At 42.4% G+C, this 27044-nt stretch overlaps 1 protein-coding gene, 1 non-coding gene and 1 pseudogene across 2 annotated transcripts; 2 read left to right on the top strand and 1 right to left on the bottom strand.

The window, feature by feature from the left end:
* The first annotated feature begins 8596 nt into the window (after window positions 1-8596).
* Window positions 8597-8669, top strand: TRNAA-AGC (transfer RNA alanine (anticodon AGC)). Its single transcript has one exon. It is a non-coding gene; the product is annotated as a tRNA-Ala (tRNA).
* Window positions 8670-10219: 1550 nt separating this feature from the next.
* Window positions 10220-12393, top strand: LOC133907993 (uncharacterized; annotated as a pseudogene).
* A 3667-nt stretch (window positions 12394-16060) lies between these two features.
* LOC133907574 (uncharacterized) lies at window positions 16061-25221 on the bottom strand. The gene is made up of 14 exons (XM_062349642.1): window positions 25010-25221; window positions 19646-19757; window positions 19401-19513; window positions 19166-19288; window positions 18880-19085; window positions 17742-17817; window positions 17463-17549; window positions 17273-17353; window positions 17148-17180; window positions 17003-17056; window positions 16869-16910; window positions 16623-16701; window positions 16451-16521; window positions 16061-16306 (listed from the first exon to the last, which is right to left on the bottom strand). Exons 1-14 carry the CDS (start codon window positions 25172-25174, stop codon window positions 16241-16243), a joined length of 1308 nt encoding a protein of 435 aa, XP_062205626.1. The 5' UTR covers window positions 25175-25221; the 3' UTR covers window positions 16061-16240.
* Between the last annotated feature and the right edge of the window lie 1823 nt (window positions 25222-27044).

Genomic DNA, 27044 nt, shown 5'->3' with positions numbered 1-27044 from the left:
CTTCATCACCGGACTATTCGATGCGTTAATCTTCTTTTTTAACCACATGGAACCTTATCTGCTGAAATTACTCCGGTGTGTATTTCCTCTGGTCACCGGACCATCTGTTAGGTTCAACTTCTTCTGTTCTGCTGCAAAGCTCATCGGACAATGAACAGTGCCAAATACCGGACTATCCGGTCAGTTCATCTTCATTTTTTAGCACTTGAATTCTTCTCTGCAGGAAATGCTACGGTGAACATATTTACTGATCACCGGACTATCCGGTGAGGTCTTCTGCCTTTCTCTTTGCCAATAATACTCCGGTGCTTCTACCCATTTGACACTAGACCATCTTGTGAGGCAAAACTGCCTCGGGTCACATTGCTCCGGTGTGTTGAACTCCTCTTCACCGGACCTTCCGGTGAGGCAAAATACCCTGGGACTTTTCCAATTCAGTCCAATTTTATCCCGGCTGCGGTGGCTTCTTCTTGTATTGCGTCAATGAGACCTACTAACATATATTCTTAACAAACATGTTAGTCCTATTAACTATATTATTATTAATCATCAAAATCACAATCATAACCTAATAAAATCATTTTCGCTACACACACAACAGTAACTCGATCAACTGGTCTGGCTCTGGGAGCAAATTCAAGCGTTCTCCATCAACGATAACTCCTCTGATCAGCTCAAATGGCGTTGGACAACGGATGGCAAATACACGAGCAAAAGTGCATATCACATCCAGTTCATGGGAAGCAGCAATCGTTTTAATATGAACCCAATCTGGGTAGCAAAATCCGAGCCAAAATACAAGATGTTCACATGGCTGCTAATCCAAAACAAAATTTTGACGACTTGGAAAAAAGGGGATGGTGGATGGCCAAATGACAGAACTTGTAAGCTTTGTAACAGTCAAGATGAAACGCCAGTGCATTTATGTAAAAACTACCCTTTTATCATACAAGTCTGGAACGAACTGACACATTGGTACGATCTCTTCTGACTACCTAATTTGCAGGACTTCACCACAATCAAAGGATGGTGGAGGAAATCCAGAGTTCGCTTCCAAAAGGAGATCAAGAGAGACTTCGATGACACCGTTTTATATTTTTGGCGGAATTTATGGAAATAGAGAAATAGGAGGGTCTTCCAAGCCAAGCAATCCAGTACGGTACAAGTCGCCTTCCAAATAAAAGAAGATATAGAACAGAGAAGAAGAGTTTTCATATATGGGTGAATGTGTGAACTCTGTCACTTTTTCTTTCGGGTGCGGTTGATTCATCGTTGTACCAGTAGCCTTTCCATGAAATCCTAGCTACGCCAGGGATGCGAGATGGATTCCCAGCTATGTAAATATTTTTATTTTGGTTTTTACTCATTCTAATAAAATCTCGATAACTCTCATATCATCCTTTCGAAAAAAAACACTGAAGAGAGTAGAGACGTACCTCTCGTCGATCTCATGCATGCTTCGTGCTTCCCTTATATATGTATACCTGTTCATATGGCTGCAACTCTTCTGTTCTTGCTCCCCCGATCGATCAGTACCAACCACGTCAGCTAGCACAAACTACCTCCATTTTTCCTGTGCTATTTAAAAATCCACCAAAACATGCGTCGTCCCGCGGCCAAATAGTTCGGCTGGTGCGCGGTAACTGCGCGCAGGCAACTTCACGCTGCTTTTCAAATTAAGTTGCACACAAATTGCCGTGCATCGTCCGACAAAAAGCTAGGGAGTCCCATTTATATCCTTGCACCTACATGTATGCATTAGGTTTTCGTGAGTGTGTGGGCGAGAGAGATTTCTATTAATGCCTCGTTAAGTTAATTTAGTTACTTTCGGTTAAAAATTAGAGTCCTAAACAAAGTAGATTTAAATTTTATAGCTAAAATAGGAGTTAAGTACACATCGTAGTCTGATTATGATAAGTCCACCATGCATGTATATAAGCATGACAATGGGTCTGTTTTTTAACCGAGCAAGAGAAACGAAAAACAAAAATAAAGAAAGAGGAGGTGCGATACTATACGTATATCTGGTCGAAGTGCGATTTGATTATACGTGAGTTTTGAGCGAGTTACAATGTATTCGTGAGCTTGTGAGACCAATGAGAGTTCGCTAACTTGTTGGAATATACCTCAGCCTGTCTTTACTCATTTGGTAGAGCCAGGGGAGTTAAATGCCCACCAGCACACAGAGGGCGAGGGAATCAGAGAAGGTCCATAAGATGGCCTGGGTCTCCTCCTTCAAACGCATTCCTACACACTCACACACCCACCAGGCAACCCTATCTCGGCTGCTCCTCCCCATGCTTGCACGCCATGCATGCCTTCGTTGCCTTGGAGATCAGAGATCCATGGCGAACACACATTTCTTCCGATCTTCCTCTCTTTGTCCATCTGCTTCTCGCTGGAGAAATCGAAATGGAAGCGTAGCTATGGTGTTGGTTCGGCTCACTCAGAAGCTGAAAGGATGAATCTGCCTTGGTGCAGTACTGCTTGCGTATCTGATTGAGCCGTGCCAATATCTTAGTACTCTTTCATGGTTGCGCCGTCTCTTCCTGAATTTTTCTGCACGCCTGCCATGCATGGTGGTAACTGTGTTCTTCTTCTATCTCTCTTTGCTTTTGCCCCCCCCCCTTGCTGGTGTATATGCAATTATGCATTGACTGCATACACACACAGATATATTATACATACATACTTCTATTTGTTTCCTAGCTAATTTTTTAGGAGTGACTGACGCGCGCGATGACCTTTCCTGCATGAGTTGTGTGTGTGTTTTGAAGGCTTGCATGACAGCATGAGTAGTGTCGCGTTGCGGCATGCATGTTGACATGTTGTTGCACCAGTTGGGTCATGCAGAAATCGCTCGTCAGATCAAGATTTAGTTCAGATGCACGGCCCCCATGCATTGCAATTGTGCATGCAGCTTCGAACACTCTAATTTCATATATATATTTGCAGCGTGTTTACTTCATTTTTCATCTCACGAGTTTATTTCCAGATTATTTGCTGCTCTATCAGCCTATTCCATGGAATAATGTGAACCAAGCCATTGAAGCAGCTTCAAGGCATCGATCGCACTTCTTGACATGTCTTACAGGGAGTTAAGAGACACGGCCGATCCATCATATGTAGTACTAGAGTTGGTTAGAGTAACTGCATTTTGTGTTCATTTCCTTTATGAAGGAGAAAGGGGGGAATGTAGATCACATGGATGATTTCTGTACATACATTTCAGGTCAGTTGTGAGCATGAGGTTTTTCTCCTGCATGTATTGCCTGCAGCAATCGGTCATACGGCATGTAGCAGGAAGAAGCTGAAATGAATTGGTCATTAGTACGTCGAAATGCAGTACCTGTTGTCTCTAATGTCTAATTTTGTCTACCAACTCATTTAACCTTGCTTTACTCTCCTGTTTTCTCGAGAATTACTAACCTTGTTTTACTTTGAACTCTGAAGTTCGTGTGCGTAAGCAGTAGCTGATTACTCCTGCAGATGGTTTGTTCCGTCGTCGGTGTACAGTAGAATTCAAAACTGAAGCGTCTAATCAAAGACTGAAAATTACTAACTAGCAAGGGCGTGCTCTGATATGCAGACAGTTCTTGGATGTTTTTATGTATATTGCTACTATATCACTGAGAACTGAGAAACATATGCATGTGCCAGCGCCTCATCTTTCTGACCCACTTACAGAGGGGTTCATCATGGCATGTACACCCCTGCGCAAATTGATTCCACGGCACTGGGTCACTGCAGCTTCCAAGTTCCAAAACTGTTAGTGCAAACACAGACATTTATGCAGGCACACAATGATGCCACCATGCTTTACTGCATTTCATCCCATTTGAAACTGAAGATCAAAGAGAAAAACCCAGATCTTTCAAGGCGACGCTCATCCTCTCCTCTCGTCTCAAACTCTGATTTCTCAAAGCACAGATACGCAGTCTAAGTGCAGTTTCAGACTAAACACTATCAACACAGCTTCCGAAATTTGCGACGACGACATCTCACGTCGATCAGTAGTGCAGAACAAAACCAGCACAGGTCGAAGACTTTCTGGAGGGTAGTTGGGGCCTGCCAAGAAGAAGTAACTGAGGCACGAGCATGCATAAATAAGGTGCAGGCCAAAGGCATACATCGGCGGAAGGGACAGCAAGGAGGAGAGGAGAGGAGAGGAGAGAATATGGGGGCCATGCATTGCAATGGCCAGCTTTGTATTTAACACAACATGCACATAGCAGTAGATGGATGGACGAGGACGAATGGCCTGCCTTTGCATCGTCGTCAGACAAAGATTCCCCGCATTCACTCCTCCGGCTCCAGTCCAGCAGCTCTGCTTGCCTGCAGTCCTGCCTGCAGCACCTCACCCATCCCCATGCCGTTCGCGAGCTTGTGGCTTTGATCGTCCACCCTCCTCCGTCCTCCGCTCTCACAGGCATGACACCTACTCACCTTTCTCCGCTGTCTCCTGTTTCTCATGCATGCGCTTTGTCTTGTATGCAAGTGTAAACATGGAAGGCTAAGATAGGCTTGTGTTCAGATTGATTACGTTGAGTACGAGCATGACCTCTCTGGATCACATGATAGGCGTGCAGATGTTAACAAGACTGCATGCATCGGTTCTTCTTTGCAATTTCAGTAAAGAAATGCGCAATATCCCTTCTTGAGAAGCACAGTAAAAAAAAATCTCAGATAACTTTGGTTCTCAAATTCTCAAAATGAAGTTCAGAAGACTTTCTTAAACACGTACAGTAAAGGAAAAGTTCAGAAGACTTTCTGAAAAGAGAGAAGAGAAATACTGAAATAGAGCTGATCATATGACAGTGGTAGGTAGGGGCTGTTATGATCATTGGACACTTGTGGTTAGAAGAGGTGAGCAAAAGGAATTCAAAATTGATGCAAGTGTGGTCGCCCCGAGAGTTGCAGGGGGACGGAGGCCGGTGGGCTGCAGGGACCAGAGATGGTCCAGGGCGAAACAAAAAAGGCCTGCAATTTGCAAAGAACCAAACGGTGTTCCATTTTTTGCTCGCGCCAAATCTGCAGACCCTGATACACTTGGTGGCAAAGAAGTTATGGCTTAGAGAAACAAGAAGGTGGATAAGTCTTGGAGCCTTTGACTGACAATTTGTGAACAAAAATAAAGGAAATGAGATGTTCAGCGCTTGCTCGCCACTGCAGCTGGGATTCAGTATTTTGATTGGTCAGAGAGGGCTGATGGTTGCCATTTTTCAGAAGAGGAAGCAGGGATGCTGGAGATGCATGTGGATTTGGATTAGGCTTGATCCTATCGGAACAGTGCAGTGATGAAAAATTACCGAATCGTGTCATTCAGCTTTGTTACTGTTCCACCGTAGCTTATGGTAGAGTTTATGGCGTCTCCGTGTAGAGATCAAAGTGCCCATTTTCTCTGCAGAAGTTGCATTCAACCCTTCCCTCTGGCTCACATGTGTCCATCCTGGATAAGATTTCTTGGTATTCAGTAGTGATCGAAATTACCACCCGAAAGATCTATCAATTCTCAGTGAACTTCACAACTCCATGTGTGATCTTGCTGCTCCAAAGAGTACTACCAAATCGTAAGGCATTCCATTTGAAGTGCTAGTAGCTAGTAAAGTGGTATAGTGTGTTGCTGAACACGACTTCATTTCCAACGGTGTCCATGCCATTTTGAGGCAGAATTATGCAGCGCTTTTGCATGGTTACGTATACACGGCCTGCATACCGGGAATCTAGCTTAGTTTATCAGTGGAAAATTTAATGATTTGCCACAGTACAGGAGAGAAGAAACAACAAATGGACAGTCGTCTGAAACTATACGCTGCAGGGCATTGCGTCCATTGATGACAGAGTTGATGAACCCAATCATTAGAGTTTTTTAGTAACTAATCGCATTCCATTTTTACAGGAGGGGAAGCAAATTAATTTCAGCTAAAAAAAGAAGCAAATTAATTTGCATGGAAAGACTGAAGAACAATGTACAGGAGTGGTGGTGATGCAAGAACAAGATTACAAGAGGGGGTTTGGAGAGAGGAGGCTGACGGGTCACATCAGATCTTCTTGTACTTGTGCCAGCAGACGAGCATGGCGACGCAGCGCCGGAAGATGTAGAACCGGGACCGCCGCTCCCGCGCCACCGCAAGGCACCCCCTCTTCCCCTCCCCGCCTCCGCCACCCGCCGCCGCCTCCTGCCGCGACGCACACTGCCCCATTCTGCTCCGTCGATCTATCTCTCTCTCTCTCTCTCCTCTCTCAAGAACCCTCCAAGACCAGGCGGCGATTGCGGCGGACGACGGAGGAATCGAGCCCGAACAGAGCCGCCCGGCGCGCTCTAGTTTTCGCCGCCGCGTCGCGGACGCAGCCCCGCGGGGGTTGGATAGTCCGTGCGGACGTGGGCCCCGCGAGTCAGCGACACGATCGGGCCGTTGCGGGACGCGGCCTTCTGGTTTGACTATGTGGTGGGGCCCGGTCAGCGGAGGCTCGACTGTTGTTGTGGGGCCCCTGGTGGTTCTAGAAGAGAAGGTGGTTGCCTGGTTTCCTCCGACGTGAGGTAGGCAGGGACGGCTCGTAGCGCCTGAAACAGAACGGTAATTACGCGAACGGTTACGTCCAGGTTAAGGCGATTAATCTGGACGGGTTCTCATCTGATGTCACATTTCGTTTGAAATATTGTATTGCTTGAAGTATTGTACGGCGTACTCATAAAAGCTGCTAGTCATCTGCGAAACAGATACGGTTTGAAATTTCACATTTTTATTTCTTCCTCCATAGTTCTTATCGAACTTTAAAATTTACATGACTTATGCTGCTATATTCCCTGTCACCATGGTTTTTCACTGAATCTCTAGACGACTTTGTCGTCGGAAATGACAAACACCCTGTTGGTATTTTAAGTAACGACTACCCTGATCGTCGATTGAAAGACCGTCGATCCTCCTAGCTAGCTACGCAACCCACGAAACTCCATTTCTCTCTGCTGACCATCTCCTGTCCTTGCTTTGCTGAATACGTAGCAACATTTTCTTGGAGTGAGGTTAGCTCAACTCAGTAGCACGACCATGTGCAATGCATATGCATAATCAATTGGTTCAAACGACAAGAAGACGTACACCTTCCGAGGGGAGAAGTTGTGCATATGCATCGTGGCTTCGTCTAGATTTTACCTTTGCATTTATTCTTCTACCATCATTGTTTCATCTAGGGATATCAATAAAGAATTTTCCCGTGGGATAGATGAGCTGACATATCCCTCGTCTGAGAAAATCTCTCATCCCCATTCGCGCCCCTTCCCCCATCCCCACCCATGCATGCGGAATGAGGACTGAGATGGGTGAGACAACGGGCACAACGGCGAGTGTGACAGTAATCATGTCGACGACTGTAACATAAGCTCGAGCAGGTGATGGATTAAGGAGGATAAGGACTAGAGAGGGGCATCGTCGGAGCTCAGGGGGGCACGCGAGAGAAACCATGGTGTCGACCACATGGATCAGGGTGTGAGGGGCAATCGGATAGGAGCGACTCTGCGAACCCACCGCCCACTTGCCTATGACAGGGCAAGTGGAGGACATGGTCACGGTGCTCCTGTCATCGGCTCATCACATGGTTGCGTCAAGCACTCGACTAACTCGATCTCTTGAGCAGTCCATCGTGCTCTCGTTTGTGTGGCAGCTAGGTAGGTGGAGGTCGATTTGTGCAAGACAAGGCAAACGATGATTTAGGGTTAGGAATGGGCTGGGCTGGTTGGGTTCCAGTCAACCATCCCTGTAGGGTCTTCTTTCTTACCTACATCAATACATGTACAACCTATATTTCACATGAGGAAATAGAGATGTGAGATGAAAAACTTCTCCACTCTCGATATATCTCTTGGGGGATGATTGATGAATTCACCCCATTTACATCCCTATAAGGATAAAAAGAGTCCATCCCTGTCCCATAACAAAGGATTTTTCTATCAAAAAAACTAGGAATATGACCTATTTAAACCTCTAGTTTTACCTTAAAATTTTACTAGATGTTACGTCGTCAACCAACTGGTTGAGGCCAGTCAGTGCCCCCGTGTTACCTTGGCTGGCCGGCTGGCACGACCAAGGCGAAGAGGATCCTAGCCGCGAGTTTTTATTTATTTTTACATTTTCTAACATTAATATTTAAATAAATAAATTCATGATAGAAAGAATTAAAAGAATAAACGTCAATCACCCTCTTATGGGGCGGTTAGATCTTACTCTCTTATGAAATAGCGGTAGGCATCTATTTTTACAATTCTTTTCATCAAGAATCTATTTATTTAAATATTAATATTAGAAAATATATATAAAAAAACTCCCTAGCCTCAAGTGGTGGCGACGGAGGACTCCTCTTCCTTGGGCTAGGCCGCTTGGGTTCTAACCCGATTGTTATTTGGGCTTGCACGGGGCCGACGTAACTTGCCAGATTGGACCCGTACAACATCAAGCAGGTAATCGAATCAGCCTGGCCTTTCGGCAACGGTAGGCTCCACCTAAAACGGATCACGTGAAAAGTAATACGAGGTCTGGCCCAGCCAGCAAGGCATGATTCTAACAGACAGAGAATGTTTTCTACACTTTACAATCAGTTCGGGGATGTAGCTCAGATGGTAGAGCGCTCGCTTAGCATGCGAGAGGTACGGGGATCGATACCCCGCATCTCCACAACTATTTTTCGTTTTTTGTCTTTACAACTATTTTTTTCTTTTTTGTGAAAATTCCATGTTGCTCCTTTCTGATCCTCACTCTTACTTATTACTATTTGTAAGTAAGTATTTAGTAGAACCTGAACGCTTTCTAAACCAATCGATTATACATATCTAAAGTAGAATCTCGTAGTCATAGACTCACAGAAACATATTAACGTTTTTCCTTTTTCGTCTTTACAACTATTTTTTCCTTTTTTGTGAAAATTTCATCTGGCTCCTTTCATATCCTCGCCCTTACTTATTACTATTTGTAAGTAAGTATTCCGTAGAATCTGAATATTGAACAAGGTGTTTTCCAGAACCAACCAATTATGCATATCTGAAGTAGAATCTCACAGTCATAGACTCACATTAACATATTAACATTTCCCCTGATTACTGCAGCATGGATAGTGTGTTTTGCAGCCTCAACACTTAGCTCGACAAGGCCGTATTCATCTTCCCACCACTGAAACCTTCACGCACCCACCCACTGTCGAAAGAGAAAATTACGCTAAGACTTACGAACATATGACTTATTAGAATTATTTATTTATATTGAGATTCGTGTCGTAAGAATAAGTAAAAAATCATAGAGTATGTGAGATAATAAATGGATAGATAATTATCAAGTGAAAGGGATGAACGATTGAAATAGTGCCGTGTATCCGCATGATATCGTGGAGTTGCCTTTCCCACCCACTATCGTAAGAAGTGGAGCAGTGACTTCCAATTTCAACGGTTTTCGTTTCAGACGCAAGTGGTCGATCTACATGGCCCCACATGTCATGACTCTGACATCCCATAGCCTAGCACTAGCTGCAGACGACATGTATCCTTGACATGTGTACATATAATTGGCAGCGATTAACCTTATGGTAGCATTCCAACTAGTTGGGCTATTAACTTTTCACCACCGTAAAAATTACTACACTCTCGAAAACCATTTTAATCGTCAACTTCACCAATTTAGCATCTAGGGTCCACTTTTTAGCTTTTGTGTACTATTTTTGTCCTAGATAACAGCCAGATGGCATTTTCCTTCTCTATCCGACGTGAAGGGTGACGGGAAAGGACTTCTTTGCCCCTAGCGCCCACACCAAAACTAGCCATCATACATAGACAACAAATAAAAAAGAAGATTGGACTTAGAAGGCTAACTCCACAAATGCTTCTACAACCTAGTTGCAATGGGGAGCTACCACACGAGACAAGGGATTGCAACTCACCACGACGGACACTAGCTAGAAGCCATGATTGAGGCACAAACCTTAGTTCATCAATTCCTAACCCAATAAACAAGCAAAATCTCAGCACTGAGAAGACAAGAGAAGCAATACGCCTTAGCACTGACACGTGTTCCGTGTTCTGTATTCGTGGTGGTGTCCCGAGATGGGGAAGAAGAGCGGCTGATCCACACTAGGTCGTCGTTGAGCTAAAGAAGAAGACATGTTGTGTTGATCTGGTTCGAGCAATTAGGTGTGGCCAGTTTTGATGTGGGCGTCAAAGGCAAAAAAAAGTCCTTTTATGTTGCCCTTCACGGTCAGGGACCTCCTCCCCCGTCGCTTAGCGCGCCGTGCCACCGGCTCCAAGGTTCGCCCACCTCCCCCCCCCCCCCCCCAGATTATATGTTCTGCTGCTCACACTAGTTGGGCAGCCGAGTACGGTTAACTTTATGGTAGCATTCTAACTAGTTGGGTTATTAATTTTTCATCACCGTAAAAATTACTACACTCTCGAATACCATCTTAATCGTCGACTTCACTAGATTATACGTTCTGCTGCCCCTCTCGCGTTTTGATCCGTGGCGCCGTAGCGGATCGGCGCGCGCGGCGATCGGACCGGTCTGCTCATTTGGCGTGGTCTCGAGCTCTGTGGTGTGTGGGTCGTGGTGTTCCGTTGATCTAGCTAGGATTTAGCATCGGGTGATTTTGGGGCTCCTTGGATGGTAGGGTAGATGACGCGATTTGCTAGTAGCATTGCTGTTCGGGTTGACATATTGTTTTGGCCATTTACTCTTAATTAGAGTTGGTTCGCTCGGCCTGAACTCTGAACTTGTTGATAGCATGTTCCTTAGCAACTGGAGCAGAACAAGTGAACGATGGATGCGTTTGTTGTGCGTTGCTAATGTAATTACCTCAGTGCAGGACCTTGTAATGCGCCTCAGGGCCAGTCTGGAGGGGGTCGAGCGGTGCGGCCGCTTCAGACCCTCAAAATCCAAAACCCCCGTATGTATATATATACTGTGTATATCGGTTCAAAAGCAAACTGAAAAAATTAGATCTGAACAATTTATATTTAATAATAAGCTTCATTTTTAATTACGTCCCGAGCTACCGAAATATCAGGACCGATCCTGTGCGCCTCCAGATCCACAGGAAGCTCGACAGGCACACAGGCTGCGTGAACACGGTGGCCTTCAATGTGGTCGGTGACACCCTCATTCATATCAGGGTCCGATGACCAGATGGTGATGCTGTGGGACTGGGACACTGGTGCCGTCAAATTAGAGTTCCATTCAGGCCATGGCGACAACGTGTTCCAGGCACGGTTCATGCCCTGCACGGACGATCGGACCATTGTCACTTGTGCTGCCGATGGCGAGGTTGGTGTGTTACCTCTTGATTCTCTGTACAACTTTAGTTGATCATATTGGCCAGCAGGTGTAACAATCTTTCGTCACAATCAGGTGAGGCTTGCCAAGATGCAGGATGGTGGAGATGTGCCCACTACATTGCTTGGTGAACATGGGGAACGGGCTCACAATTTGCCTATAGAGTCTGGTAGCCCTTATATCTTTTATAGCTGTGGTGAGGATGGCCTTGTCCAACATGTAAGCCATTAAATACATACAACATTTCAGATGTTTATAAACCAACCTATAACCAACAATAACTAGCCATTTCCTTCTTTTGCAGTTTGATTTGAGAACAAATACAGCCACAAAACTATTTCTTTGCAGAATCTCTTTGAGTAAATCAGGACCATCCTCTTATTTCCACCTAAATGCAATTACAATAGATCCAAGGAACCCAAATCTTTTTGCAGTTGGAGGAAACAATACATATGCTCGTGTGTATGACATCCGCAAGTACAAGTGGGATGGATCATCTGATTTCGGTCACCCATCTGACTGCTATTGTCCACCACATCTTGTTGACGATAAGAGTGTTGGAATAACAGGATTAGCGTTCTCTCACCAGAGTGAGTTGCTTGTATCTTACAACAAAGAGAATATTTACCTATTCCCAAAAAATGGAGGGCTGGGATCTGACCCAAAGTCGTCTGTCGGGATTGGGCAAATGAAGGGTGCAAATCAACAATGATTGCATCTAGACAAGATGATGATCAACCTGCACCTCAGGTATGTGTCAAGCCATCGCAATCGTGAGACCGTGAAACATGTGACTTTCATTGGGCCAAATGATGAAAACGTTGCCAATGGGTCTGACTGTGGTCGGATATTTATTTGGAGAAAGAGAGATGGGAAGTTTTTACGGGCCATGGAGGGGGATGAGTGCATTGTGAATTGTATTGAGCCTCATCCTCATGCTATGACGATTGCAAGCAGTGGAATTGAGAATGATGTGAAGATATGGACTCCCTCTGGCATTGAGCAGGCACCAGTTATAAATGTTGAGGTGGTAATATCTCCAGGCCATCTCACATTTAGTAGTACATCTATTTTTGTCACCTGCTAATGTTAGGTACCCTTTTTGCTCCGTTTCCACTTTGCTGGTCTAAACAAGTTCCTGATATCAAAACGGCATAAAATTGTTGGGCTGTGTGAATTGTTTGCAGTCCCTACGAGTAGACAATGAATTGGAAGGTATAGTGGATAGACCAGTTTTTTTTTTCTTGCTCTTCAGAACTGCAATGAAACCTGTTTTCACTTCTTTCACTTATGGTTCTTTTTTTTTTTTTGGCATTGCAACCATTGATTGTTACAGAAATGAGAGTTTTGGTTTCCCCGACTTTCAACATAGTCTTTAGTGGCATTGCCAACTGGATATGAATTCTGGAGAAAAGTTTGATGGAGGCTTAATCATATCAGTCTGTTTGCTGCATGGTTTTCCTATGCTGATCATGCCGATGAATAGGATGTCAGGATTGCAGGTGCATCAGTTCTTCAGTGTTATTTGCTGAAGTTACAAGAGTTGGTAGAGGAACAGCAATGAACTTAGAACCATTGGCTGGATAAAATGAACAAAGAATTTACAGAAGTGGATGTGCTATGCAGTTATGCACATGGGAGATCAAGAAAAATATAAGTTAGCACTAATAGGTCAGTGCTCCGCAATACTTTTTTAGTATCCTTTTAAATTAATGTCATGCTTTAGGACACGTTGTATGACAGAAAGAAGACACCTAACTAACCTAAGCTAGAAAGGTGTTATTAGTTTCTAAAAACACCTGCTATATTTATTTTCTGACTATTCTACAGTCATGACGCATGCTAAGAATGGGAAGATCGAATGAATGGGAATGTTCGGCACAATTTTGTAAGAACTATACATATAGTTTATTGCACAAGGAACTGAACCTAGATAAGTTAGTTAAGGGTGTGTATAACACCCTAAAACCCTAACCTAGTTATAAAGCATGTATATACATTAAGATATCATGTTTTATTGTTTTCGGTTTTTGTTTTAGGTTCAAAACTTTCTAAAAATATTATGTCATTAAATGCCTTGCTTTTTCCATCTATATTTATGAGTGTGAATTATTTGAAGGTAGTTAGATAGTCCAAAACCATTTAGGAAGGGAAGTGCGAATTGTTTGAAGGTAGTTAGATAGTTCAAAACTATTTAGGAAGGAAAGAGAGAAGAATTGGTAGAAAAGAAAAAAAGTAGGGAGAACTTTTAGCACGTGGGTTAGCCCACAGTCTGACACCTATGGCTCAGAGCGGCCACTAAACCCAATCGATCACCTCTCACTCCCTCACTCGTTCATTCCTTCCCTCATCCGAGAGAGAGATGTGAGCTCCACCTTGACCACCACAACGGTCAGAGATCGACGAAGACGACTTTCGTAAGCTTCCCGAAGACTTCCTCAAGCTCCTTCCTGCTATCATTTCCACTAGAGAAGTTTCCCCACATTTTCTTCCACCCCTAGGTCGATTGGAGCATCCCAGAGCCGATCTCTACTTCGGAGCTTCCCCAGAGCCAGCCAACCCTTAAGCAAGCTTCCCCAGACTAAGGTAAAACTCCCCAACCTCTTTTCCCTCTTTTTACCTGAGTTTTCCCCACTCCCCATAGCCATAAAACTGAGCCCCACCTAGCTATGGATGTCAATCTATGGGGCCCAAGCTTTTAGCCCCGTACGTGCTACTCAAACCACCAAAATACACTAACTTAATTTTATAGAGTGTTTTGGTACCACTCTTGGCTGAAGGCATCGTCACTAGGGTCGATCTGATCGCCACTAGAGTCGGTCTGACCGCTAGTAGCAAACTTGGTCAATTAGACTCAATTCAGACTATATAGTCATGAGTCAGACTGCCACTTAGTCGATATGACCACCAGACCCTATGGTTGGACTACCAAGGGTCCGATCTGATCATTAGGTTTACTCAATATCGAATTCCTCTCTGTACAACCCTCAAAGTTTGACTGCCACCTCTCACGGTCTGACCACTAGCTACCCAGAACACAGTGAACTTAGTTTATGCCATGTGATGTTTAGATCATTTCTAGCACAATCATTTCAAACATTTTTTTACAAATGTTTTCATAATCATGCATCATAAAGATTACTTTGTAGCATTTCATCACGTTTATTGCGATGTATTTTTCCTCTTTTAGTGATCGACAATCCGGAGAGTGATGAGTTTTCTTGAGGAGATTTTTTATTGATCTTTATCGTGAAGCAGAGCACCAAGTCAATCATCTATCATAGTTCTCCTATATTTTGATGAATTATTGGTCAATCTGTTAGATATTGATATGTGTCATATATGCATATTTAGCTAATTGATGTCGGGAACCGGGTATAACCTATCTTGTTACATGTATCCTTATCTTGTTATTGTTGATCCCAATCCATATAACCTGAGGATAAACATGTTAATATCTAACTTAGAATTTATTCAAAATATTTGGTAATGCATAGATCATCGGTAGAAGTCGAACAATAGAACGCTCTATTGTTCGCGAGCTATAGACTTAATTATTTTCACGAGGATAATGATGTTGGGATGAAGAGTTGGTGAGAATGAGACGAGATGTGGGCGGTGCTAGGGTTAGGTCAGGAGAGAAACCTAGATTTCATAGACTACTCGCATCGTTTAAGCACCGATCATTGATGCCGTTGGCTTAAGCACCTTTCTGTACTACCATATATCCAAATAGGGTAAGGATGAGCCAAATATTCTAAGTCGCCGCGTTCATTTGACTCATGCACTCGTGATGTGAGTGAGAGGGCTTGTAGAAGCACCTGAGGTTGCTCTGTGAGTAGACATAGATGACCTCTGCATACTCAGGCATGGAACAAATGTTCGGGGTGGGTACGTGAACGGTTGTCACGTGAATCATCGTTTGCCACTGACCGATTGTATAGAGGGTGGTCTCGTGTCGTGTAGGTAAAAATGTACTCTCCTACAGGGTGTAAGATCAATTCGAATTATCACGCTCTCGGACATGAGTACGCTTATGTTTATCCGCATCTATTGTAGAATTCCAATGATGGTCGTATGTGGTGTGTTGGGAAGTGGCTAGTGAAATTTTATGTTGAGGAGAGTATGTTCATATGTTAGTTATGGTTATGTTTTTATGGTTAGGCTAGGATAGTCCAAGAGTTAGGATATGTAGATGCTAATATATTTAAGTTGTAAGTTCAATTGACTTTCTCATAATTCATTTAACCTTGTGGCTTATTCCTCGCTAATTCATCCAAATACATTATCTTTGGAGTCAGGGATATATATATCATATGTGTAAGTCTTGCAAGTATCTTCGTACTCATTGTGCTTTGTTGATTGTTTTGCAGTGAAATTAGGTATCGGCTACTTATACCTCATCGTGAGTGGTGCGGTGACGAGTAGTCATTATACTACTATTAATCCCTGTCGGTTGTCTTGTGGGCAAATGGCACCACACGTCCTCATTTTATTTTAGATGTTAATGCTAGTGCGATTTATGTATATTTACGTTAGATGGTACTTATCTTTTTTTTAACTTATCAACATGTAATCTTTTGGCTTTTGTAAAATCGTGATGTTGTAGTATATATGTTGGTAAAGATATGTGTGGATAATAGCTCTTTTGTGAATTATCAAAGCACATATATCGGGACTATTGGGATTGCCTTCGCTTTAATTATTTAGTAGATGTGATTGTTGCTTTAAGATGTGGGTTAACACGTGGTGTGCCGAGAGATGGGTGTATGTGCTAGCTCTCATCTTATTAAACGATCGTCCGATTCGATTAAATCGAATGCCAATTGGATGGATCCTCACAGTATGGATGTAGGCTTAGACCACCAGATTCAAGTCATCTTCAACATGAATTTAAATGCTTATTTCTTCTTATTTAATACTCAGTAGCTCATTTATTTCCTATCTAGCTGTTGAACTTTAGCCGGCCTCATATTTATGCTGATTGAAAGCGCTACCAGCTGCAAGAAGCACAGTAGAGTAGAAGTTAACATCAAGTGATTAGAAGTTCATATCAAATAATATAATAGTTGTAACACAACTTTGTAGTTTGTACAACAAAATAACTTTTCCATAGCAAAAACATATTCAACTAAGGGGCCTACCGTAGCGAATCCAGAGCAGACAATGCTGAAACCTTTGAAGTTGAAAGGCGCAGTTTCTGATAGAAACCAGGCTGTCAAGCCAAATAGAGACAAGTTAAATCTATGATGGCAAAAACAGAATCTCAAGCGCATAACTTGTTCTGAGTTGAGATGTGGTGGTAAAGACAAATACCTGTGAGAGGAGCAAAAATTAGAGGAGATATCACATTTGCGGTTGAGCTTATTCCAGTGATGCACCCTTGGGCCATTCCCTTAAGATTACATTGCAAAATTAAATCATGCAAAAAGAGTCGTTCGTATGTTGTAGAAAATAAGCAGCTTCCATTTAGTTTGCAAAGAAACGTCATTTGAGTTACTACATGCTGGGACATTTACAGAAACTATCAACTGGGGCATCAATTGACTCGTGGATTAGTACCTGCTCAAAAGGTCCCACTTTTTTTGATACGATGCTTCTTATCTGTTAAAAATTAGAGTCCATTGAAAAGTTCTGATCATATGATTCAATGAACTAAAAACGATAAAAGGGGACATTGACAGGTAACTACTTACACAAGGGGTGACCAAAAAGCTTAATATTACAAAGCTTGCAGCGACATAAGGGACCTTCAAGAACCACGCACAACATGAAATTGAGCACGACTAATTCCAAACAAAATATCACAAAAATAGTACTGTCATTTGATCACTTGCATACCCAGAATGACCATGCGATGCTGTATAGGAATCCCTGCAGCATCAATGCCAGAGCAAATCAAATAGTTACAGTAAAAATTAACCAAAAATAAATAAGCAGTAGTATCCAACAAAACAACTACTTACGTGCCCGCAGCTCGCTATGAGTGCTATGATAAGTAGCTTCTGCTCACCTAGCTTAGGCACTAGGAGTGGCATCACAGTTAGCTGCATAATAAGTCTTAAACTGCTTTAGGCGCAGCTAAAGGAAAATCGATCATTGCAGCGGTTACAAATAAAAGGCATTGCGGAAAGCATTACAAAAATATAATGGTACCTGTGAGAAGCTTCCTGTAATACCAGTAATAAGCAGCAAATTGGCATACTGGTTCTTGCTGTAGTGGAATTTTGCCTTGAGGAAGTACTGAATTTGTATCCCAAAAGGCAGATAAGTTTAGAAGCAATTTTCATCAGGTATATAAGAAAATTCCAACTTTTGACATGTAAAACAACACTTTTGTTCATGAAGCATAGGATTTACTTCATTACAATTTACGTATGCATTTTTATTCATCTGTAGTATCGTTTCGTTTCTACTGGAGAGAAAGAGAAGTACCAATAGTGCAGTTAGCAGGCCTGTCTCACCAAGGCCGTGGAAAAATGTGACAACCGCTGCTCTCGAGAAGGTTGAGCTGCAAATTATTTGCAGGCATTCAGGAGGTAATCTGAGATACATATCATGGATGCAAGTTTCTTTTATCTGTTATTGTGGCTTTGGCAATAGGGAAGAAGACAGTATCACTTCGTGGGGTTCTCTGAAAGAAACTTGTGCAGTGCCAAATGCCATCTTATATTTACTAATTGGAGGCTTTTTTTTTGCCTCCACGTTAATTCTAAAAAAATCCTAATTTTTTTTTATAAAAAAGCAAAATATTCAACCGTCGAATTAATTGATTGACTAACTGTAACCATAGATCAACAACTAGACGAAATAATATAGAAGATTAAAAAACAAATTATAGAGTCCAGCCCCAAGACTATTTCTTACCTTGCTTTTTCTTACTTTTTTGTTGTAGATACTATTTGTCCAACAAGATTACGTTAGCAAACTCCAACTTAGTTATGTTAGCAATCAATACACTTTTCCAAATCAATTATAATCAAACATTACAAAATTAAAACAACAGAACACAAACATATTACGGATTATCACACAAAAATAATATCAAAGAATTTATAATGTATTTCAAAAAAATAATATGAGATACGGTGACGACATTAAAAATAATAATAATTTCAAAAAAATCAAGAAATAAATAAAAATCAATTTGCATAACACATAAAATGAAAATTATAAATTAGATCTATTCATAAATAATAAACATGATTCCAATATTATGAACAAAAAAATATATGTATATTTTACATTCTAATATTTAAATATAAATAGTTGATGTATTTTAGCATACAATTATTATTAACATAAATATCTATAATTCAACCGTAAGCCAAATTTCTAGCCTGTGTAGTCGCACGGGTTGATGCGCTAGTAATCAAATGCAAGTTGGTAAGGAAATGACTGATGACTTTGAAATTTTAACCTCTACATGTTGATGCTTTAAGCTTACTCGAAAGTGATGTTGCTTATAGTCCTTCTAGTATTTTGTTTACAATGCAGAATCGTATAACAACTTTTGAAAAAGATCAGAGACCCATCAGGAGTTCAGAGAATGGGAGGCTCCACAACACGTCACCTGCTGCTAAGAAGGGTGGCCATCTCTGACAGCGACGGCGCTTTCCGAAGAGGCGGGAGTCTTGGCGACGCCTCCTCGCTGCTGGAGGGAAGGCAGAGTAGACGGTAGGCCTCCTCGTCGCTGCTGCAAGGCGAGGCTCCACCGTCCGTCTCCTGGAGGAAGGCCCTCATGTACGCCGCGGCTGCCACGGCAGCCACCGCAGAGACCTGCAGCACCAGATTGCAGCTGGTTACTTGGTTGCCGCAAGCAAAAAGCTCACCACCGGCGCATGTTCTCTGACGCACACCTGAAACGTCGATGAGACAGGGAGGAAGCGGGTGGCTACGGTGCCCAAGGCGAAGCCGGCGGTGCAGACGCCGGAGAACACGCCGAAGGCCGCCGCCCGCCGCGTCTCGGGTACCCTGTCAGCCTGGAGGAGGGTTCTGTCAGGATTCAGGAGCACTCAACGGTTGAAGCATTGTTCGGTGCATCCATCGAAACATGTCAGGTGCTATACAGTTGGGTGAGATCAGCTGAGATACCACGTAAGCAAGCGAGAGGGACTGCATGCTGCCTTCAGAAACCATCGCCGTCAGCGTCTTGGTTATGTAGTACGCGTAGAAGTACGCCTTCGTCCGGTTGTACGCGAGGATGCCTTGTTGGACGGAAGAACAGAAGCGAAAACAAGCTTCAGTCCCTACCACCTGTCACTACTCAAGCGTGCAAGTGCTGTGGAGTTTCTTCAGTGAATGTTCAGCTGTAACTTGTAAGGTGACATGAGGATTACCCAGTGGAACGATGGACGCGGTCGCAGGGAGTGCGAGCAACGCCTTCCGGCCGTACCTGTCCGACAGGTTGCCGACGACCGGCGTCACCACCAGAGCGCCCAGGCCGGTAACCTGAAAGAAATCTCAAGACAGAAAACAGTGTCACGCAACGGCCAAGATTCCGTTCCGCCGGAGCCCCCCGCGCCTACGTGCGCCTACTTGCAGAGCGACTGCTCGACGGACCGGTCACCGGTGCCGTCGACGTCGCGGCGGGGTGGGCGCGGCACAGTGCATGCTTCTATTTTGGCAAATTTTTCTCCCGGCGATGTGATGTTAGCGGAGGCATGGTGGTGTCGCCGGCATGACTGTGGCTGGAAAGCAATATGACAGCCCCAGTTTCTGGTGGCCGGTCGATGTATGCGTCACTGTCCCGATCGCTGTTATTTATTTTTCATGTGTCTCTTAATTTACTCGGAAGGCTAGGTAGGCACTGAAGAGTTTTGTTAACTTTACGACCTTCTGGGGGCAATGCTCCTTGCTTTGACATAGCGCGGACGAGGGAGGTGATCCGGCAGACGGTGCCAGCACCAACGAGTTCGGTTCATATGTCTAGGGTAATCGATGAAGCAGTAATGTTCTCAGCGAGGCCAGAAGATCCGTCGGCGGGTTGGACATGGACTACGGTTCAACGTGCCCGCCGGTGCTCGTAAGAGGGCGCTCGTTCTCATCCACTCTCAGACTGCCGGTCGGAAGGATAGGTGTTGACAAGAAGATTTGGTATTTAAAATGGTATTGCAATGGTTATATCTCCAACTATGAACAGTGTCTTTATCAGTAAACAGTAATTCTGATCAATAAAAAGTTTGGAGATTAGAAAGTATAGCAGAATCATATATATAAGTTTTATTCGATTTGTGTTAGAAGTTATGATCTTGTGCGGCTAAGACATATCTTCCTTTAAATATGAGAGTCATAGTCGATTGAAATAATCAATCAACCGATCAAACACAATTCATATTATCTGTCATCTTTTACTTAGCTCATGTAGCTCTAATTTCTTTTTTCAATCTATATTAATGTCTGTTCTTAATTTTGATAACTAAGGATAAGCCATCGGTCATCCACGCTCCAACGGGCCACTCTTGAGCGTGGGTGACGACGAAGGTTCGACAAGTAGTGTCACGACCGGAGTATCATGTGTTTTGCTCACCGAATATTGCACACGAGGTGCTCAGTGTTTGACGCGATATATTTTCGTGTCAACATACTTTTTGGTGACTCCACTGAGGATGAAGCTTTCGGCTGCCTTTTAGTCGAGTCCTAAAACACTAACTATGACGAACGGGTCCGAAGTCGATCCTGATAACGTCATTGTGCTCGCCATCAAAGAGCTAGATGAGGAGATAAAAAAAGAGTATGAGAGGCATAATATGGAGTTTGATAGGGCATTTCTTGCACGCTATCAAAAGATGAGACAGGGCATCGTCCGAAAAGGAGGAGATTTCATGCCTATTTACACCAAGCCTGAGGTAATTCCTACTGTAAGTGACGCACCTCCTATTAAAGAGAAAGTTACTTTGATAATTGATCTGCAAGTAGGTGCTTATGTGTCTAATGCATTAGATATGTTGTCACATCATTTGCTTTTTTATTGCCAAACACTTCATCTAGCGTAGCTAACTCGATTCCACAAGTAGTTAATTATAATAGCCGAGTCAATGAAATTTCAACAAACATGCCGATAATTTCATATAATATTGTAGCATATAGTGTACCTCCTATACCTCCCTAAGGCTCTAGCATTTCTTATTATTTATTGCTGGAAACTTATTTTAATGTGCCTTCACAGAATACTCTATATATGCAGCATGTAGTGTCGCATTCTTATGAAACACCACAACCTAATGTTTTTAGGCCACAACACCCAACTGATCGGATAGCCGAGCAGCCTATGGGGCTTGAAAATATTAGAGAGCAAGCGTTTAGTGTTCTGAAAGAGCAATTCGGGGTAGAGCCCAAATGTAGAGCACGTGCATATAAAAAATGCATACCCTGATTTCTATAAAAATGTTCCATATCCCAGGGAGCATAGGGTGTCTGAAATCATTAAGTTCACTCGAGATAATGGTAAAACCACTTTAGAACATGTTGCTCAATTTATCTTGCAGTGTGGTGAAGCTAGTGCTAGCGATGCACTAAAATTGAGATTGTTTCCTTTATTATTGTCTAGCACTGTATTTACCTGGTTTACTTCTCTGACACCTAATTTTATTTATATGTGGTCCTAGTTAGAGCAAAAATTTTATGAATATTTTTATACTAGGACACTGAGCTTAGATTATTGCATCTAATATCAGTTAAATAAAAATATGTTGAGTCTATTACCAATTATATTTGGAGATTTAGAGATAAAAAAAACCGATGTTTTAATATGACAGTATCTGATAGGGATTTTAGTTGATGTAGCTTATTCTTGTTTACTCTCTCACTTAAAAGAAAAGCTAGAGAATCATGATTTTCTAACTAATAGTCAGGTGTTACAAAAGGCTCTAGCTTAAGAAAGCAATGCTAAAGAGTTAGGAATTTTAAGAGGTCAAATAAAAAAGTAAGGATCGATTGTCCTAATGTTCACATGCATGAATATGAATCTAAAAATTCGGACGATGGTAATATTGATGTATGTATGGTCGAATGGGTTCGGTCTTCTAAGTCTTTGTTTGCTCAGCTCTTAAGCTGGTACCTTCTAAAAATAGGTAAGAAGAACTTAAATTTATTTTTGATGTAGCAAAGTGTGATATGATTTTTGATTACTTGCTAAAAGAAAAACATATTAAGTTTTCTCATGGTCACGTAATTCTACTATTACATGAATTGAAGAGGTGAGCTTATTGTAAATGGCATAATTCTTATTCTCATGCTACTAATGATTGCAATATTTTTCGTCAACAGATTCAATCGGCTATTAATGAAGGATGATTGAAATTTACAGAGATACAAATAGACAAGCAAAAATTTCCGATTAATGTGGTTGATCTCAAGACAAGAGCATCCTAATTCGGCCAACTCAAACCAAATCAGCTAAAGAGAAAAATATAATCATTGATGAAGAAAGGTCTAAACTTTTGGGGGAGAACAATAACTTGTTAAAAGATGTGTTACTCGAAAAAAACTCCCGAAAGCAAAGAATCAATCAAGAATACGGTGAACACTTCAACTGTCGGAGGGCATGTCAAAGCTAAGCCAAGAATTATCAAACTAAAAGGCCCAAAGGTTGGCAAGTGGAAAGTCAATGAAGCAAAGAGACATAACATGATTGGAAAATTCAAGCCCACTTTCAAGCAGTTCTTGTCCAAGTATGAGAAAGACAAGGCCGTCCAAGCACATATGAGTAGGCCAAGTGAAGCTAAGCGACCAGAATCACTTTCAAGGCAAGGGGATCATGATCATCACCAACCAGGAGAAAGCTATGCTACTAACTTCTACCCACCATTTGGGCCATCGTCGATGCCATGGATGCTTCCTCTAATGCATTTTCCTCTATGTCCAATGTGAGGTTATAATGGTATGTGGATGTCACCTCCTCCTATATAATTTAATTCTTTTTATCTAATGTAGATAGCACTATAGGGTCTAGTATTTGATAAAATTTCATGTCCTATTCACAACCGATTAGGGCCTATAAATCGGTCTAATGATATTTAACATGATAAGATTGTGAACAAAGTATAAGGGCCAAGGAGAACAGTGTTTCTAGTCAAAATTTAGATTACAATGTTGATAAGGTGCATACTAGTGCTGCTGATATTATTGAGATTGTAAAGTAGTGGTCCAAGAAATTAGCAAAGGACCCCTTTTTTTTAGATAATTCGGTCAAGTCTAAACCTGTACATACTACTGTCCAAGTTGCTTCAAAGGCAAATAATTATGAAGCAAGCAATAACAATCCGCTTTCTATATACCTACAGCCAAGGTGGTATCCCTTGGTCTTATCTCACACACAAAAGAGAAGATTACAGCGGCTACGCAAGCAGAAATTGATAGAGCAGCAAGCTGAAAAATTGTGGGGTGATGCTTTTGGTGAGGTTAAACTAATGCAGCCCGCAAAGCAAATATGAAGACCAAAGAAAGATGTCATAACAGTTCCTACAACAACACCTTCACCAACAACACCGCCGGCACCTATGCAAGATGACAAGGGAGATGAGGAATTGTTTGACTATGGTGATTTGCCGGTGCATAATAATGATGTTTCGCCAACCGAAGTTATGTATATTAATTTGGTTTGTATATTACCTTCAGAAATTATAATAGTTGATGGGTGAAGGAGACATATATAAATGGCTAATGTATTAGTCACCATCGTCCTAATGAATATTCATAGTCGATATTTTAATCATCATCCTTAGTGGGGTAGAAAAGGAGATGATATATTATTTAGTAAGCAAGCTTTACAAAAAAAAAACAGAGAGGACATGTGTCGATGATAATATTTGGTATTTATAAACACTGCATCCGACCTATGAACAGTACCATGAATAGCAACCACGACTAGGCGATGTGGACAGATGTTCGGATCAAGAACGTAGTCGAATCGAGAAGATTGAACTGCAATAAAGGGTATTCGTGTAGATATATAGGAATTTACGTGGTCGAATAGGAAAGATATATTAGCTATAGAAAGTTTGGAGATTAGAAAGCATAGTTAAATCATATATGTAAGTTTTATTCGGTTTGCATTAAAGTCCTTATCTTGTACGGCTAAAACCTACTGTCCTTCAAATATGAGAGGGTTATGACCAATTGAAATAATTAACCAATCGATGAAACACAATTTATATTACCTTTTATCTTTTACTTTGTTCATATAGTCCTATTTTCTCCAATCTATATTACTTCATGTTCTTGATCTCGATGACCAAGGATAAACCACCGGTCATTCACGCTCTGACGGGTCTCTCCCGAGTATGGATGACGACGAAGGTTCGATGATATAGTGCTACGATCGGAGCATCTAAGTGTTACTCATCGAATATTACATATGAGGTGCTCAGTTTTTGACGTGGCATCTTTTCGCGTCAACAATTGGCCTCGAGGTTCTTGGCTCTTCAGGGTGAAGAATCGGACGAAGATCACCTCAGGAAATGCTCAAGTGGAAATGAAACAAGCAACCGTGATATCACTCGTATGGAGCCACATCGATCTCCTTTGCTAGCTAATTCGTATCCTTAATTCTTAATCGGTAAACCGAGGCTTTTTTGACAGGAGTATCTTTAATCTAGTGCATGGGCTGAGAAATTGACAAGCGTATGCCTTTTTTGAGGAAGTCGGGAGGAATTGACAGGAGTACGTCAGTATGATGCAGTGGCGCCCAACGGTAATCTTACAACTTGCTGGAGGCCGGCGAGGTAGATGGCGAGGGAGCACTCGTCGCGCCCGGGGCAGAGCGCCTCCATCGTCACGTCGGTCATCACCGGCCCGACCATGAAGGTGGCGAAGAAGAAGAGGAAGGCGAACACCAGCAGATGCCCCAGCTCCGCGAGCTCCTCCATGCCTGACCGGTTCCCTCTCTTTTCTAGCTATTTCCTTCTTTCAGCTTGCTTATGCTGGCTCAATAAGTTCACTCGCGTCCTCTTCTCTTTTATACGTGTTTTGATCTGTCAGCAATGCATGCATAGTAACGTCTCAAATGTTACGGAGATCGATGTGCTTTGCCCAGCAAGCAAGGAAAGTCCAAAGCAAACATAAATAAGGGTGCACGCATACTGGAATAGCATTTTTTTTTCGTAAAGATTAACCGGAAAGAAGCAGTGCTTGGTTTGCTTACGAGGAAAGAAATGTGAGATATATGGTGCTGGCTTTCGCCTTCTTTTTCATATTTAACTTGATATTCGGCCAGATCAGCAGTAGCTTTTTGAAAAGAATTTAAACATGCAGGAGGATTGCATGCATCCGTTTGTATGTTAACAAGAAGCATTTGCTGAAGAATCAAAGTTATATTTCTTTTCGTAAAAAATAAGCATCAGCCTTTTGTTTTGCTGTGTAAAGATTACGGTCGGTCGCGTTTAAGTATGCGCGTGTAGTGAATTCCTTAATGTTGAAATGGCAAACAGTTGCAGATATATATACCCGGGAGTTTGATTTGTACAGAAGCGAGCATCTGAAACTGAAAGCACTCGGATTGCGAGCGACCCAGCCACTAAGCTCAGATTCTTCATTACTATATGGAGATTATCTCGATCATCTATTTCTCTTGTCTAATATTTATCTATCTGTTGATTCTCTTAATTATTTACTATGATATTATTTTATCTATCATTCTAATTCGAATTTTAACGTAAATAAACGATCAGTACGACTTAGTGAAATTTTCACTTCCTGCACTCAATCTTTTCATGCCACCAATAATGCACCGTATACTTGGCTATCAATCGGCGTGTGACTTCGAGACATAAAGGAATCGATCGACAAGAACACGTGGTCAAGGACGTACAGGCCGTTCCAAACTCGCCCGATGCGGCGATGCGCATGACGGTACTCGTTGGTCATGGCGCACTCGTCTTGCCCGCTAGCTCTTGTTGTTCCAGCCTCTGCTGCCTTCAGCCAGCCCACCACCAAATTCTTCGGCATGTATGGTAGCAGCACACAGCAGGCCAGCAGCAGCACAGCATGCCGGCACACATGCGCCGCTCCCAGTCGCCGGCCGGCCGAGCGACCGGATTCTTCTCTCGATCTTACAGGAGTGTATGTGCGTGACGCAGGCAGGGTGGACATGCTAGTAACATCGATCTCAAATGTTACGGAGATCGAGATGTGCTTTATTTACCCATCAAGCAAGAAGGAAAGTTGAGAGGAAAAGTAAATAAAGGTATTTACACATACTGGAATAGCTAGCATTTTTATAAAAAAAAGACAATAAGAGAATTGCCGAGATATATTAGAAGGGATAAAAGAGAAAACAAAGATAGAAGATGTTCACCAAATAGCTAGCACTTTCGTAAGACTTTTTTAGGTGTTACTCTTTACACATTTTCGTGAAGACTAGCTAGAAAATGGTAGTCGGTGGAGAAAAGTCAGGTTAGAAAAGGTATGCGGTGGTTGGTTTGCTGGCTTTCTCCTTCGCCTTCTAGTTCGTATTTAACTTGATCCGATGGGATCATCTGTAAAAAAAAGAATTATTTTTTTTAGAACACGCAGGAGTGTCGCATGACTGTTAGTCTGTATCATCAAGTGGAATCGAAGCATCTCCTGGAGAATCGATGTTTTATTTTACTTTGTAAATAAACACTGGTACGATCGATTTCGCCGGATTATGTGTGCGCGTAATGTTTTTTTATTGTTGAGATGCCAATAAAATTTGGGAACTTTGGTTTGCACCGTAGCGAGAATCAGAACCATCCTTTACGACACAGGCGCCCACTA

Source organism: Phragmites australis, chromosome 24 (assembly GCF_958298935.1).
Source record: "Phragmites australis chromosome 24, lpPhrAust1.1, whole genome shotgun sequence".
Lineage (NCBI taxonomy): Eukaryota > Viridiplantae > Streptophyta > Magnoliopsida > Poales > Poaceae > Phragmites > Phragmites australis.
Note: the sequence above shows the minus strand (reverse complement) of the source record. Positions and strands in the feature narration are given on the sequence as shown.

Coding starts and splice junctions, on each gene's coding strand:
- LOC133907574 (XM_062349642.1), bottom strand. CDS start 25,174: ATGGAGGAGCTCGCGGAGCTGGGGCATCTGCTGGTGTTCGCCTTCCTC. Junction 19,086..19,165: donor CTGTCTCATCGACGTTTCAG/GTGTGCGTCAGA, acceptor CTGGTGCTGCAG/GTCTCTGCGGTGGCTGCCGT. Junction 17,550..17,741: donor GCCTGCTAACTGCACTATTG/GTACTTCTCTTT, acceptor ATACAAATTCAG/TACTTCCTCAAGGCAAAATT.